The following is a 16,880-nucleotide window of genomic DNA, read 5'->3' as shown; positions in this document are numbered from 1 at the left end:
TAAAAGAAAATGACACCAGTGGTAAAAGTGTGGATTATTTATGTTTTGTGCTGAGTGGAGATTAGAATGTCCCCAGTGGGACTTAGAGCATCCTAAAAACAAAGGTCTCATAGGATACCCGCATGGACTAATATGCTACATTGTTCTTGAGACAGAAAACTACAGTCCTTGATGGGCATTTTAATTCTTCCCACAGCTTCTACCTCTTCCATCCTCTGTCCTATGGGATGATAGGACCCATGGCATCTGACCCCAGCAGCCCCATGGCAGGGCTCCGGTGGATGGACTCCTGGGAGTTCTAGAGCCAGCAAAGAGCATCTGGGGACAGAGAGTAAGAAGCATGAGGACTTCTGCACGTCAAGCTGGTTCTGGCACTTTGGAGGACATGTAAAGTGTCCTCTCTGGTGAACTCTGGGTGTAGTATCCCTGCTGCTCTGGTGTTTGTTTGCACTGCCTGCATTAGGAGATACAGAAGCTGACCACGAGAAGATCCTCTTAGAAAGACTCATGAATCTTTAGGTGATATTCCTGGACAACTGCCTGGTTAAATCTCCGTTCTTTTGAGCAACTTGGGACTCTTCACAAGCAAACAGCAGTGGCATTCTAGCAAACAGACCAGTACAAGCTGGGGACTGTATGTGGTTGAATTTCACATGCCTATCTCTGTCTTCCTTCTTGTGTCATTGCAGTTTGAGAGCCAGATAGTGTCCGGAAGTTGGGACTCGAATCATGCTTCATGACCTTTCTTATGGTAAGGTTTTTCTTAAACCTTCAAATAAGCGTGTGGAGATCTCCATACTGCTCAGCCTTGGCTGTCTGCATTTTTTGCTCCAACCCTGAATTTTTAGAATTCGACTGAAAGGGGTCTGCTTGAACCACTCCTCAACCACTGTGCCTCATCTGTCTCCTGGGCCCTCTGCTGACAGAGGAGATGGAGATTTTTTTACCCGTTATACTGCCTTGCTTTTTGGTCACCTTTAATAATTTATAACAGTCGCCTAGCAGGCCTGTGCGCAGAGCCAGACTGTTCCAGCACTGCACTTTTTAGCTTCTTTGCAGTTCTGTCTGACATTGCTAAGGAAATTACAGTGGGAACAGCAGGTGACTTATTTTCTGCCCCGGTGCTCTGCAAAGGCTGACCTTTGGGTGTGTGCTTGGGACTGAAGTGATTGCGTGAAAATTTTAGATAGCTGTCATTTTCTTTTGATCCCAGCTATACCACTGCCACTATATGCTTTCAGGAAAAAGGCTTCATCTTAAGGAAAGTGGCAGCTGCAGAATTGGCCATTGGCATCTGCGCACTGTATTCCAACACTGAGCAAGCTGCCTCTTGTAGATGGCTGTCCGTCTAATTGCTATATAGAAAATGTGAGGACAGGCTAAAATTCTTTGTGTCAGGAGCTCTTGGATGTTGAATCCACCCCTTCCATGAAAGTGGAATGTTATTTATCAGGCGCCTTTCTCCTGTATTAGGTCTGTTTTTGTAAATGTTCTCTTTATTCCATCTCCTGTTCTTTCCCAGTTTGAATTTCTTGTCACAATTCTTGGTTGCTACTTAGACCCCAGCTGTGTTCCTTTATTGAGAACTAGTATTTGCAAAACTCTTTTGTGTATGTCTCAAGGAACTCAGGCTTCTCATTTCAGATTTCTTGCTCTGCTTCTCAGCCTCGCATTAAAGCTTGGGTACAGGTTTGTGTGTCTTCTTAAACATCAGTTGTTCATTCATTTATCAAACCTTGAATTCTAATGCAATTCCTACAGCACAGAAGGGCTGTGTTAGCATCCTCAGAACAGTTTTTTTTGTGAGGGACTGGGACACCAGTCAGACTTGTTTTCATTCCTTTTCAGTAGAGGAGCCATAGGCAGCTGCTTGCTGTTGTAAGCTTCTGGCTCAGAATGCCACAGCTCTCTCCAGAAGCTGACTCCTATAGAAACTAGCGCAGATGGCCTGTGATTTTGATTCTAAAGGTTTTGAGTTTATCACCTGCTGATAATTCATGGTGGGAAGTTGTTACCCTAATTAGCTACTGGGTTTGATGATTCTTTTCCACTTGCCTGTTGCAAGAAGTGCTCCCACCTGCATGAGCCAGGGGTTCATAAAGATGGCACATAGGAGAGAAGGATGTGGAAGAGGCTGCAGAATTTTTCCAGTTCTGCTTTATCTCACAGCAGCTGTGAATTGTTAACTGCTGGCAACATGGCAGACAGAGACAGATAGTGCAGTGCTGCTTTTGCAGCAGTGTGATTCAGTGTCTTTGCTCTGGGGGAGACTATCAGCCTAACACCTTGCTGTCGTGAGTATGAGTTTTTCCTATAGTAGTCCTATAGCCATGGGGAGGAATTTCCACAAGAGCTCGGTAACCTCAGCTATTTCAGTAACGTTGAAGGTGTCAGCACTGTGAGATCTGCCTGAGGAAGATGAGCCAGGGTGTTCCTTGGTCCGAGTACCTTGGTCCTCTGTTACTAATAGCACCGCGGGTGGGCGTTGCTGGCTCACTGCAGACAAAGGGTGTGGGTTTTTTTCTTTTCATTGGGTCTGCCAATTCAGAAATTCTCTTTTGAAAGCACTTGATTGGCATTGAGACTAGCCTGTTTGTTAGATATTCTATGCCGGTAGTGGCATGGAGACATACAGTGAAAAAAATATAGATATTCCACCAGAGGGAGCAACCTCCAGCTGAATCTTTTTTTTTTTTTTTTAATCTGGAGTTACAAACATGAAAAGGTTGATGTTTGAAGACTAGAGGGCAGACATAAAAGAACAACGCATTTCATCTGCCACCTCTGGGCTCCAGGGCTTGGGTTTTTGAGTAACTGTGAACTGATGTTGCTGTATTCTTTCTGTAGAAAAACACTGAAAAATAGTATTTGATTTGATATTTGCTTCTCAAAAACAAACATGCAAACAAAAACCCACCTTCTCTGGTCATAGCTGGAACAGAATAGTAACCAAAATTTTGTGAATAAAAATATATTTGGGTTCTCTTACAGACTCTGACATAATAAGTCTCACGTGATGCAGCCATAAGGCAAAGGGTACGGGGCGCTCTGCTTTCTGGACGGAATTTGGGCTACTTCAGTTCTGTTCTTCCATTTGTATTTGTGGAATGCGTTCAGGCTTATCCTGCAGGCTGCTTCTCAGTCCTCTTCTTCAGCCACATGGAAAATAGCTCGCGGTGCTTTCCAGGGCCAGAAGATGCTGTTCTCTGGAGCAGCTGTTTCTTTGAAGTTTGCTTGACAGGGCTGCTTTTATCCCTGGCGAAGTATTTCATCAAACGGTGTCTGTAGAGTCAGACTACAAAAAGCTGCAGATCTCCAGGTTCCCTGTTATATATATATTTTTTTTAATCTAAAACCTTTTTTCACCTCTTCAGTCCTTGGAGGATAAACAAAAGGCCTCTCAACTCATTTGGCTGATCCTAGACATGCCATTCATCTTAGAATATTGTGTTAGCAGCTCTCTCCAGACACCTCTGCGCGCACCTATTCCAGCAGGAGGGACTGCCCCATTTCCAGGAGGCTGGCTGCACGCACTGCGAGACAGAGCTGTGTCTGTGGGAAGGATCTGAATGGAGATTCCTTTGCCAATATTACTCTTGGTTCGAGCAGAGGGCTTTGTGTCATGTTGTGCTTACTGGTGTCGTTCACAGTTCTGTGAGTGGGACAGCCAGCACCACTCTCATCTGCAGTTTTATTTTTACATCTTGGTTGGATGTTCTTGGCGGTTTACAGAGAGCATGGATAGGATCTGCCTTTTTATATCCCTCTCCTGTTTCTTCAAGTGCTTCCCCAAAGTGCAGGACATGTCATTTTTCCTCCAAGTTTTAGGCTGTGCATCCATTTCTTAGGGGTGTCTGAATGAGGAGTAAGACAGGGCACCTCGTAGCATCCTGAGCGAGTGAACAGCTATCAGAGTGAGAGCAAAACCAGTACCAATTAATGGAAAGCTAAGCAAATGTTCGTGAGGTAGGATTTCTTTCTGCCAACAGCTCCTTTTGTATACTCTGAGAATCTTCATCAAGGGACTTGAGAGTGAACCGGCTGTCAGCATAGAAATGCAGGCATTTATCTGAAGTCCTCTGTTGTTGTGCTTAGATGCTTCCAGTGGCCATGCTTGTGTGATGCATTCTGAGCTGGGACTCTGTTCACAAGTACCATTGTGACACCATTCCCTCCTCTCAAGGTACTGCTGGCAGTGTGAACATCTCCCTAGTTGTGGCCCTGCATCCCCACTAGCTGCAGAGTGTAGGTAAGGATGTTCTCCTTTACAGCAAAGTGACTGTGCTTGGAGCTGGGTGGGGTTCTCCCACATTGGTCAAGTACCAGTTATGAAAGCAAAAACATGTGGACTGTTAAGACGCTGGGGGAGGTTCTTTTGTAATTCTGTCCTATGTTCTGGGCCCTTCTTACTAATGCTGGTGTATGTGTGTGTACATGTGCATGTGTGCACCCGTCCATGAACTGTCTTCTAATTCTTCTGAGATGGGATTACTGCAGCGTACAGTGCAGTGTGCAGAGGGGGGGTGTGGGAGAATGGTCCCTTGAGCTATGAATATGTTTTGTACAGGGAAACATGGAAAATGTAGAATTTTGAATTCTCTTTTGTAATAAATACCTCTTTCGAGCATTCTCTTGTGGTTTTGTTGGTTTCTTTTTCTTTTTCCTCCCTTTCCTCCCTCTCACTCACACACACAACTGAAGTAGCAATGTGCACTTGAAGTTGAACCATTGGAGAATTTAACTTACGACAAGGGTGATCTGCACAACGGAAACCATTGCCAGCATCAGCTTTATCAGCTTTTAGCGTCCAAACGTTGCTGGGCTGCAGTTCCAGGAGCTCAGGTCTTGCTGCAGTCCAAGCAATGCACTGATAAGCACAGCAGAAGTAGAGCTGGTTTGGCTGAGGATGAAGTACTATCTGTTGACATGGATTTATTTCTCTATGTTAAAATTGTGTTAAATTGAAGTACGTGTAATATGTCCTGTTTAATGGGTGTATTCATCAGGCTTCTGTTGGGTTGCCTTCAGACATCTAACTTGACGGATTGAGCACTTTTGCCAAGAAACCAACATTTTTCTACGAGTCATTCTTATTTTGTGTGTGTAGCATCCCTAAACAACTGACGGATGCACAGTACTGCACGAATGAGGCCCTCACTGTGATTTAAAGGCAAGAATCTGTAATAAAACTGGAATGTTGTAAATCAGGATCTGTGCCAGGCTGTAGTGACAGAGCAGAGTGTACTTCTAAGTACAGCATTGCAAGGGGTGGAACCAGATAGAAGGGGGAAAAATGCAGCCTTCCTCTGTGTGGCTACGCAGTGATGCCCAAATCAGTGCTGGAGGGGAGCCGGCCAGTCCGCTTAGACGTGGTTCAGCGGGTGTTGAAGTAAAGCCAGGATAGCTGGAAACTGGACTATGACTTGCACAAGGTGATAAAATAGGCAGATAGATAGCTTCTGGAAAGCCTATTGGTATTTTGTACTGCTTCAGAAAGCGCAAGCTGGTCGTGGGCTCTCATCCTGGAAGGAAGGACTGCTGATACAGGAGCTGTTCTGGGGTGCAGGGAGACGACTAAGGAAGAGCAATGGAGCAGCACTCAGGAACTGCCCATTACATCCGAGGTAGAACTTTACTTCCCTGTCTGAAGAACGGCTTCTGTCCTCAGGTGAGTGAGCTCATGGAGGTGGACACTGATGGTTGATGGTATTTGTATAATGCCCTGTATGTAGTCTTTATTACGCCATGTTTGGAATCTGTTGGGTTTCTAAATTACAGCCATTTTCCCATTACGTGGTACTCAACATAAATGAAGATTTTTTTTTTTTCCCCATAAATGGGTGTTTTCATATATACCTTCAGGCTGCTGCTTGTTGTGTTTGCTAACCACATATAGAAACTTCTGTTGCAAACTTTAACTTGCTTTCTCTGTCCCTCTAATCTCCTGTACCTCTTTTCTCATTTTCTTCATTTTACCCATGTGGTTTCCCAAACTGTACAGTGCCTTTCAACATCGCTTTCCCCAATTCCATATGCTGAAATAAATCTTCATGACTCCTACCCCTTCTTCCTGGTTTACATCCAAGGACTGGCGTTGTCTCTATACTTCTGAGCTGTTTTCTAACATGTCATCTCTGATCATAGTTCTGGCCACGTAGAGCATCATCTGGAAGAAGAAAGTTTGTGCTTTATCTGAGTAGGCGTAGTCTACCATGTGCTATGATTGCTGAAAATTGGTTTTTCCATGTTTACTGTTCCTGCAGTCATTGTCTTATCCCCAGATTTCATCCAAAGCTCATCATCTTGCAGCCGATGAAAGGGAGTTCTTGGTCTTTGCTCATCTGATTTTTTTCACCATATAGTTTTGGATGAGGCAGTTCTGGAGTATCCAGATTTCTCCACTGACCAGAAAGGGAGTTTCTTCCTTGCCCAGATGAATGTGTCTGCATTGTGCCCACTGAGTCCGACTCTGGCTGTGTGCTGACCCCTTGAAATGCTTTAGGGACAATGATTACATGGCTACAAAGTGGAGAAGGAAATTAGCTGACAAACAGGGAAGGGTAGATTGAAGCCGGAACAAGAACATACATGAAATGATGTATATCTCTTTATAAAATGTATGAACTGTATGAGAACAACCCAAACAAGGCACTGCAATTGAAGAAAGTGAATTTAAATGATCTGATAACTTCCGGGCAAAATCCCATGGGAGGCAAGTCTGAGGAGAGGGATTTAAATAAGAGATAACAGGAGACAAGTGCTGGCCATCCCAGAACAAAGCATGGCCAGGGTGTGCCAAAGAAGCCAAAGAGCAAGTTCTTCATTGACTTCAAATACAAGAGAGATGCATCTAGGGAGTGACAACTGCTGCGGTACTCGAGGCTGCTGTGAAGGAGTCATACAGAAGGGGAAGGACTGCTTCACAGAAGGAGGGCATAATGAGGAGTATCAAGGTAGCAAGGAACTGTAAGTAGAACAAGATGGTTGAGAATTAGATCACTGCTTGGCAGAGAGGGAAAGGTACAGGCAGGTAGATCCCTGAGAAGCTGTGCACCCCTCCACAACTGCTTTTATTGTAAGCTCCCCACTGAGCTTCCCACTTTCTCTGTGCTGGTTTTTAGTAGGCCAGTTGGTTTCTTCCTCCTATCATCCTGTCTGGCTTCTTTTAGTATTAGTGCATTTTTATTCTCCATAAATCTGATGAAGTTTCCATTTATTCCAAGGATTATTGTTTTTTTAAATAATAACAATGCAAGTAGGTTGGAGATCTCCTCAGGCAGAGCCGTAGGACTCATGGGTGCAGGCTGCCTGTGCCTGCTGGGCTTGAGTCTGGATTGTGAATGGTGGCTGTTCGATATTCAGCTTAGTTACTAATGGGTTGGAAAGTGCTTCATGGTGTGGCACAAGTACATCATTCTCTTCACAGCAGAACCAAAGTATTTCATCAACACTTGCGCATTTTGACTCTGCAGTTTGCAGGTGCAATGTTTCTCACTGAACAAGAGAATATTTGTGACAGGGACCAAAACTGGAACGGCTGAGGAAGGTGGGGAGGGGGAAGGCACCAAGGCTCCTCGGGAAAGGGGTGCCACACACAGAAGCCACAACGCTTGGGGTTTGTGTTGCAAGCAGATGGCTGAGCGCAGAGCCGAAAGGTGGTGACGCTCACACAGCCCCGCGTGAAGGCAGGATGCAATTAGTGCAGAACGTCTGCTTCAATAAATCACTGCAAAAAGCACTGTGTTCAGGGAAGACTGCTGTGGGACAGACAGTGGCGGGAGGTGCCCCGGTCAGTGGTGTCCATGTGAGTTGCAAGAAGGAAGGAAAGAACAGAGAGCAGAGATCAGAGATGATCAAGGAGCGTTTCAGATATTGGCACCAACTGCACTTCTGAGACGAGGCGAGCCCAGCAGGGGGTCAGAGGGAGCTCCTCAGGGAGAACAGCTCCTTGCACCAAGCTTGTGCCATGATGTGTCAGCAACTGAAAGGTGATTCAGAGCCAGTGTGAGGGTGGTGGGAGGAAGCCCAAGTCCATGCGGCTGTCCCTTGGTGGGATGGGAGCCAGGTGGCTGCTGGCACTGTTGTGCTTGCCAGGCCACCATGTGTGTTTCTGGTGAGATTCCAGCCTGGTGGTGGGGCAGCACCTGGGAGTTATCAGCAGTGCTAATGAGGAAGTGAGTGGCTAACAGCTGAGGCAGGTCCCTGTGCCTGCAGGAGCCAGACCTGCCCACACTGCCCCCAGAAGTTGGCAGCGCTCAGGCTGGCAGCTCTGCACAGCCCCTTTGTGCCCTGTCAGCCTTGGCTGGGTTTTGCCTGTCTGCATACTCTTCTCCCCAACTGGGCCCTGGGAAGTGTGGGGTGAACCTGAGGATGCCCAGTATCAAAGCAACATCAGGAATCATGTTTTTGATCTGTTCTGCTCTTGAATTCTCTCCCACACTTTGTTCCTCCTTTCTGCCTCTCCCCTCCCTTCACTCAAATCTCCAAGGCCAGTGGTGTGGCCCTGTTCTCCTTGCAGGCATAGCACCGCCTGCAAGCTCTGCAGCTGTTGCCTTAATCATTTTATAGGGAAGATTATTCTCTCCTGCATCTTTTTTGCTTCTTGTTATGCAACTGTGTTTTGTGATTTGCTTTGCCACAGGCTGTGTGGCCTGAGGGGCAGCGTAAGAAGGTGGCTGGAAACATGGCATGCCTCCTGCTCCCACCTGAGGGTGGGGTGAGGAGGAGGCAGTGGGCTCTGTGTGGGCTCTGAGATGGGAGAGAAGGGTGGAAAAGGGGATTAATCAGGCACAAGAATCTGGCTGCAAGGTGAGCAGGGAGCCGGGGCAGTGAGATCAGAGCAGCATTAGTCATGAGGACTGAACGGATGAAGAAATGGAAATGAGCAGGAGCCCGAAGGGAGGTTGGGTTTGTTAGAACAGCAACACGGGCAAAGCTCGGCGGTGTCACAGCAGCCCTGTGGATAAACAGAGGCAATGACAGTTGGCAAGGTGAGTGATGGTACTGTACTTTGATGGGGCTGTAAATTAGATGGAGACACACCACAAGTTTTAAACATGATAATCATGTATTCTTCTGAAGCACAATAGAGCTCTATTGAAGGCCAGAGCGCTTCACCAGCCATCTGCCTCCCCATTTTGCAGGCACACTGACGGTGACTGGAGCAGCCTGTGTTGCTGAACTGGTTCTTCATCACTCCTCACAGTTTCAGGGGAAGGTCTTGCAGCAATCTAAGAACACTTCAGGAAAGAGCTGAGCTCTGAGCTGGCCGCACAGAGCCCAGGGAGCTGGGACCATGGCAGCGTTTGTAGCGCTCAGCCTCTGGACACATCATGGGGCTTCGTTACACCTGAAGGCTCACTAACCTCTTGAATGAGGAGGGACCTTTTCCTGTTTGCTCTTTTTTATTCTCTGGATCCTCCCTGGACTCAGCTTGTGCTGGCAGCACTGTGGTGCCACAGCACCAGGAGGAATACCTCTGACAGCCCCAGAGCTGTGTGGGAGCAGCTGCTCTGCATGCAAGAAGTAGTGCTGTGTCTCCTGAGTCCTCACTTTAAGTCATGTGAATGTTATGTGGATGTTTCTGACCCTTGAAGTCCATCCTGTCTCCCTCCTCACATCCCTCCTGCCAGCTCCCTGCTCTGGTGCTGGGAGATGTGGGCTGGTAGAGGAAAAGTACTGCTGTTTCTTTGAGACCCCTCAAAGGGGAGAGTAGGTGTCAGGGGAACAGCTTTGCTGGGTGGAGGGCAGGGAACAGCTCCTGAATGTGCCCCCACCCAATCCCGAAGGAACCAGTGCTGAGGGATAGGGAATTAGCTGGTTCCTTTTGGTTCTTAGCCCTCACTGAGCAGTACCTGTGTGGGATATGACAGCCCCACCAGCTCGCTGCCCCCTGGGGCACCTCCATCTCCATGGGAGTGGGCTGGGCACACTGGGCAGGGGCTGCTGCCACAAGGGTCTGCTCGGCGCCGGCAGTGAGCGCTCAGCATGCAGCTGCCGTCTGTGGCAGGGAAGGAGGCACGGGGAGGGGAAGTGAGGAAGCAAGCTGCCATTTCCCCTTGCCATCATGGTCACGCATTTAGTGCTGCCATCCGAGATGCCCCTTCCACTAGGAACTGTCACTCTGGGGTGTGAGCTGTCAAGTGCCTGCATGGAGCCAGGGAAAGGTGTCCCATTTCCCAGCCAAACCTGAGGCAGCAGCCCCATGCTGTCTTCCTGTTCCACCATGCTCATGTCCTGCCTCGTACTCCCTATGCCCGTCTTGCTCACACTCAGCAGCTGATCCCTCAGCTCCAGCAGCCTGCCTTTGGTGCTTCCTTTCCTCTCCCGCCACTCAGCTCTGAGAACACTCCAAGTGTCACCAGGCAAGCATTGCACCTGGTTGCTCCTCTCCCTGCCCGTGGCCTTCAGTGGCTACTTTGTGAATCGACTGTGGTCCTGTTAGAATGGTGCTGGCCAGCTGCTCCACTCCTGTGCCGGTTAGCACTGCACCTGAGCTGTGACAGCACACCAGGATGCTGGGGCACCTGGTGCTGTTGTCAATGGGATGGCACTTGGTGTTTCTTGCTGGTGCACTCCATCAGCTGCAAGACAGCCAGAGGCGAATGCCAGTGTTATCATTGTTGGGCTGTGAGCTGCACTGCTTGCATTGATTTGGTGTTGCTCTCAGGCTCCTTGCAGCCTCACTAGTTATCATTGTGCTGACAGATCATCAGTCTCCCCTGCAAGTGGTCCTTGTGCAGCCACGGCACTGTGATCAGTGTGTACTTGGGGATCTACAAGCGGTGGGTGGGTGGGGAGCAGCAAGAAATGCTGGGGGCTGGTGCCTTGCATTTTCCTAAGCCCCAGCCAGGCTGAACTCTGCCTTTTCCTTAGTGCTGCACATTTGTTGTTTACCTTCTGTTCTACAAGAATATAGAAATATGGAGATCATGATTTTCAGGCATCTCCTAGTCATGAAAGATAAAACACTGTATTTTTAACAGAAACCATGTTTCTTGCATTTGGATCTTACCAGGACCTGGGACCTTTGACCTCAATTCAGTCCTTCCTAATAGTGACAGTCAAAGCAGAATTAAGATCCTTTCTTCTGGCTCCTCAGCCAGAGAGCTGAAGTCCTTGTGGGACTCTGGAGTCTCCTTGAAGATTTCAGTTCCCTTGTGAGTTTGTTGGACTCAAGAGTCTGGATCTAGGCTGGAGCTCTCCATACCCAGCACTGTGTCCTGTCTGCCTCAAGGCTGCAGGGCCCCAGGAGCCCATGTGAGCAGGGCAGGGGCTCAGTCACCTCCTGTGGCCGTGCCACTGGGCTGCCTCATGGATGGAAAGAGCCCTGGGGGTGGCAGCTGGGCTGAAGCATGGTGCTGTGCCTCCTGCTAAGGATGGATGTTGGTACTCTGAAGCAGAGAGCTTCCATTCTGCCTGCACTGAGTCAAGGTGCATCTGGGTTGGGGTGGAGGTCACCGGCTGCTCTACTTGTTAGAAGAAATCAGCCTGATGGGCAGCAGCAGGACATGGGATAAGATCAGCACAGTTATTATTCTAGAGTAGATTGAAGGTTTCAGTGATGTTGGTGCTTCTGTGGTGCTTGGATCCTTCTGTAACCCCTGTCCATGGGGCTGCTCTGCTTTCCTGGGTTCTGCCATGCTCCTTGAGCCCTTGCTTGCTTATTCTCCTTTGAGTTTCCTTCATGCTCCCTTGGGCTAAATTAAATGCACCATTTCCCTTTGTCTGAGCAATAAAGAGAAGTTCATCGCATCATAGAACCATTTGAGTTGGATGAGATTCTAAAAGGCCATCTAGCCCAACTCCCTGCAGTGAGCAGGGACACCAACAGCCGATGAGGTTGCTCAGAGCCCCATCTGATCTTGACTATCTCTAGCGATGGGGCACCAACCACCTCTCTGGGCAGCCTGTTCCATATCCCTCACTACCCTTATTGTAAAAAACTTCTTCCTTATACTCAATCTAAATCTCCCCTTTTAGTTTGAAACCATTTCCCCGTGTCCTAACACCACAGACCCTGCTAAACGGGCTGTCCCCTTCTTTCTTAGAGCTCCGCTTCTGATACCGACAGGCCGCTCTCAGGTGTCCCCGGAGCCTTGTCGGAGGAGAAGTTGGGAGTCCTGGACGCGTCTGACGAAGCTGCTTTCCGCTCCGCGTACCAGCACCTTCCCCTGGTTCAGCCGTTAATTACCCTGAGACGCTTTGCGGCGCCGGGCCGGCAACTGACACGAGGACAGCGGTGGCCGAGGGGCAGCTCGGCGCGGTACCGCCCGGCCGGGGGGGCGCTGGGGCACGGCGGGGGGCGGAGGGCGGGCGGCTCCGCTCCGTTCCGTTCCGGGCTCCGCTCCGCTGCCGGCCCCGCTGCGCGCGGAGCGGAGCTCGGGCGGCGGGGACAGGAGCAGGTTCCCCGGGCGGGCTCTTCCCCGCCCCGCGATGGAGAGCGGGATGCTGTCTCGCACGCAGCAGGCGCTGATCCGGGAGAGCTGGCTGCGGGTGAGCGGCAGCCCGGTGCAGCACGGCGTCGTCCTCTTCTCCAGGTGAGCGGGGGCTCGGGAAGCAGCGTGGCTCCGCGCCCGGGGTGCTCGTCCCGGAGGAGCAGAGCCCCAGCTCGGCCGCGTTTCGGGGGGGGGGGGGGGGGGGGGGGGGGGGGGGGGGGGGGGGGGGGGGGGGGGGGGGGGGGGGGGGGGGGGGGGGGGGGGGGGGGGGGGGGGGGGGTGCGGTGCGGGGCTGCTCCGCGCGGTGCCCCGCGTTGAGGCCGGGAGGGAGATCGCGGTGTTCGCAGAGCCACGCCGAACTCTGCCGAGCGCATCCCAGCGGCTTCCCTACGGGCTGTGACACGGCTGCTGGCGGGGGAGCGGGACTCCTAACGGAGCTGACGAAGTGAGAAAACGGGGTCTCTCTCCCGCCGTTGCAGGTTGTTCGATCTGGACCCTGACCTGTTGCCCCTTTTCCAGTACAACTGCAAGCGGTTTGCCAGCCCACAGGAGTGCCTGGCCTCCCCCGAGTTCCTGGATCACATCCGGAAGGTGAGAAGGGTCGGGGCAACCACCGGCCGGGTTTGGGACCGCCGGGTGTCAGTGGGAGCGCTCGGGAAGGCTGCTCTGCCCTGGGACGGGGAGGGAGCGGTGCCGAGGCTGCCTCGCAGGAGCTCACGCACGGGAAGAATTAGACACAATGCCACAGAACCCTTCGGTGAGCCGCCAGGAGCAGCCCCACTGGGACAGACCACAGCCTGTGCTGCCAAATACCTTTATAACCCCATAACCTCCATCTTCAAATCAGCTTTTATAACCTCCATCTTTAAAGCAGTGGAGCGTCTGCTCGCCTGGCCTTATTCCTTGTAAGAGGCTCTTTTCCTCTGACAGCTGCAGCCTTTCTGCAATTTCCCTGCCGCTGCTTATTGGACAAGCGATGTCCATCTTTATTTCTGCTCTTATTGCCTTAAGCTGAAATAGCTCTTTGCTCTAGTTGGAGATAATTTCCCTCTTGAAATTACAGAGCACAATTCTACCATCTCTTGCCTTTGCTGGGCTAACCATACCCAAGCTTTAATCTCTCCTAACTTGCTCTATCTGCTCCCTTCATCCCTCATTTAACCATGTCCTGCTTCCATATGGCTCTTCATCCCTCTGAGAGACCACAACCATTTGTGCATTGTCAGGTAAGGTCTCCTGGCTGGGCTACCCCCTCCCCACTCAAAATACTTCGGCCTGCCTTAGAATTGGCTTCTACAGTGTTGTGCCATCCTGGCAACTTCCAGAGGTTCCACTCCTCCAGAAAGGGAGGCCAGCAGCACCTGTGCTGTGCTGGGAGGTGGTGGTGATGGTGGCTGCTGGGCTGAGCAGGGTGGAGCAGAGGGGCCGGCCTTATACTAATGCTGTGCAGCTGCTGTGCTCCCCCAGGTGATGCTGGTGATTGATGCAGCTGTCAGCCACCTGGAGGACTTGCCCTGCCTGGAAGAATATCTCCGCAACCTCGGCAAGAAGCATCAAGCTGTTGGTGTGAAGACTGAGTCCTTCTCGGTGAGGTGTCCTCTCCCATCCCACTATGGCTGTTTGTGCAACCTTTGACTATCCCAATCCTCCTGCACCCTGTACTGGGTGTACTTGGGGAGGAGGCTGGTGGCTCAGCACAGCCCCGGAGCCGCTGGTGATGTTGGCTTGGTCAGGGAAGCCCCTGAGCCCCCCTTGTCTTCTGTCTGGGGAGTGAGGGCAGAGGGGAGCAAAGTGTTTCTGAGGCTATTTGGTCAGTAGAAGAGGAGGCTTAGGAGAGGCCTAATCGCTCTCTACTTTTCTCCCTGAAAGGGGGCTGTGGCAAGGTGGAGGTCAGCCTCATCTTCCAGGTAACAGCTGTAGGATGAGAGGAAACGCCCTCAAGTTGTGCCAAGGGAGGCTCAGGCTGGCTATTAGGAAACATTTCTCCTCCAAAAGAGTGGTCAGGCACCGGAACGGACTGCCCACTCCGGGTGGGAGGTGGTGGAGTCACTGTCCCTGGAAGTATTCAAGAAGCATGTAGATGTCGCACTTAGGGATATGGTGGTATTGGGTTGATGGCTGGACTAGGTGATCTTAGTGGTCTCTTCCAACCTTAATGATTCTGTGATTCTGTGATTTCCCATCTGGAGAGGGCGGTGGCTCTGTGCACTGCTGACTCACCCAAAGCAGTGCAGGAGCAAGGGAGGGGGCTGCCTGCTGTCCCCCAGCGCTGAGTTGACACCTCCCCATTTGGGTTGCAGACAGTCGGTGAGTCCTTGCTGTACATGCTGGAGAAGTGCCTGGGTGCTGCCTTCAGCCCGGACGTGCGGGAGGCCTGGATCAAACTCTACGGCGCAGTGGTGAAAGCCATGCAGCGTGGCTGGGAGGCTCTCCCAGAGGGGGACTAGCCCCAGGCCTGGCCCTGTGTGGGGCGAGCACTCGCCCTCTCTGCCGCTCTCCACCTCTGTCTGTCTCTGCACACCAGCCCACCTCCTCCCGCCACACGTGCTTCAGGGCTCTCTTCGTGATCTCACCTTGCTTTGACACTACCATGTCCCTGCCTTTCCCGGTGACCGCAGGGTATCTCCCTGTAGCCCAGAGTGACCAGTACAGCACCACCGCTCAGCACCAGGTTCCTGTGGGCCAGCACCAGAACTCAAGCTGTGGTTTGGCTTTCTGCTGGCTCCCTGCCCTCCCATTGCTGCCCATCCCCATGAGATGACTGCTGGCGAGAGCCTCTCAAGCCCCACAGCCAGCTCTCATCCTGCTCTCTTCACCCAGCATCTCCCTGGGCAATGATCTTGGTGCTCCTCTGCCCTGCTGGGAGCCTTCCCCTGTGCGAGGCTGGTGGCAGTGTAGTGCGTTCCCTGGGAGTGTTTCCAGTGGTGGGAGAGTGCGCTAATGCCGAGCTAAGGCTGCTCTCAGAGGTGTAGGCTGCTGCCTGGAAGGGTTCCTGTTGGCTTGGCCAGTTGATTTTAATGTGCGAGACAGCTGAAATGCAGCAGCAGTGGTGGCTATTTAATGTTTTGAATTGAGAAGAATAAGGCAAATACAAGAAACTATGCCTTAAAATAACAATGAAGGTTGTGATCATGTCATGGCAACGGCTTCTAGAAATGATTCTGGCTCTTGGCCAGGGGAAGCATGGCTGGAATTTCTCTGCTGATGCTGGCAGGACCTGGAGTGCTTCCCAGATGCACACAGTGCCCATCTGCAGAGCTGCTTCACCCTGCAGAAATAACTCTGCCAAACCTGAGACACAGCCACCACAGAGGGGAGAAGGCACACAGCTAGCACCGAGCAGCAGGGCTATGTTAGGGCAAGAGTACAGCACCTGCCAGGAAGCATCCAAGGGAACGGCTGGAAGGCAGCACCCACGGGCTCCAGGGGAGCTGAACTTGAGCTCTATGGAGAAGTCACCTTCAGGGGAAGTCATCCCAGGGTAAGGACAAGGAGCAAGTTCTCATCTACTGTCAGTGCCCTTTTACACTGCTTCTTCAAGGCAGGAGGAACCCAGCATTTGGGGCTGTGATGGCCCCGCTTGTGACACGTCCCTCCCATGGTGACATATCCTCCCTCGGGGAAGAAGGGCACTCTATGAGATGTGTCACTACCTCCCTGCCACCTGCCCTGTGGTGCTGGTGGGGGCCCTGAGCACACAGCAAGGACTATGTGAGGGGAGTGGTGTCATGGCAGAGCCATATGTGCCATTCATACTGTCCTCCCCCTTGTACCAGGCTGTGCTCCTGCAGTCTGGTACAGGGCAGGAGGGGCTAGGAATGGGGCAGTCCCTGCTGCAGCCCTGATCTGGGGCATCAGCACCATGGGCAGGAATGTTCTCAACCTGCGTGGCAGGTAGACAGGTGGGTGAGGGATGGAGTGTGTGCTACTGCACAAAATGGTCCCTTTGTCCTTTAGCTTCCCCAGCTCCTTGACTTCTCCTCTTCTATGCCGTGTTTTGTGTAATTCCTAGGGGAAACAAACTAGTCTGTGTGCCTCTTATACCCAGCTGTACTGTTTAATAAAGAACAACCGAGAGTCTCTGCCCTTTTGGCTGCCTGTTTATTCTGAGAGGCCTGAGCAAGCTTAACAAAGGATAACAGAGGGGTTTGTTGGGGTAGCTTTCTAAATTTTCCAGTTTTTCACCTAATCTGACACCTCTTGTCCTGTGACAGCCTTTCTGAGGTAACACCACAGGGTGCTCCTCTTCCTTCTGCACCTTTTCTGCTCCTGCACCTTCCCCTTTACCTCCAAAGTGCTTCCAGCCTGGACAGATCTTCCACTCGCTGCCTTTTCTTGACCTGTTGTGCTGCTGCTGCAGTGCCACAGTCTGGGGCCGCATGGGACGGCCAGTGCTTGCCTTTGGAGAGGGGCCATAGCTGGGCAGAGGGTGACAGTGGCTGT

At 51.2% G+C, this 16,880-nt stretch overlaps 2 protein-coding genes across 5 annotated transcripts in view; both read left to right on the top strand.

Annotated features, from left to right (window-relative positions):
* The window catches only part of POMT2 (protein O-mannosyltransferase 2), a 32,343-nt gene extending 27,716 nt beyond the window's left edge, over window positions 1-4,627 (top strand). For all 4 annotated transcript variants that reach the window (XM_021403024.1, XM_021403023.1, XM_021403022.1 and 1 more), the window contains exon 21: window positions 197-4,627. In XM_021403024.1, the coding sequence (XP_021258699.1) occupies window positions 197-302 (106 nt within the window). In that variant the 3' untranslated portion in view covers window positions 303-4,627. The remainder of the gene's footprint in view (window positions 1-196) is intronic.
* Window positions 5,355-16,523, top strand: NGB (neuroglobin). The gene is made up of 5 exons (XM_021403033.1): window positions 5,355-5,668; window positions 12,051-12,539; window positions 12,917-13,028; window positions 13,905-14,024; window positions 14,738-16,523. The coding sequence occupies exons 2-5, from the start codon at window positions 12,436-12,438 to the stop codon at window positions 14,882-14,884; spliced, it is 483 nt and encodes a 160-aa protein (XP_021258708.1). The 5' UTR covers window positions 5,355-5,668; window positions 12,051-12,435; the 3' UTR covers window positions 14,885-16,523.

The sequence above is a fragment of the Numida meleagris genome, chromosome 6 (genome assembly GCF_002078875.1).
Source record: "Numida meleagris isolate 19003 breed g44 Domestic line chromosome 6, NumMel1.0, whole genome shotgun sequence".
Lineage (NCBI taxonomy): Eukaryota > Metazoa > Chordata > Aves > Galliformes > Numididae > Numida > Numida meleagris.
Note: the sequence above shows the minus strand (reverse complement) of the source record. Positions and strands in the feature narration are given on the sequence as shown.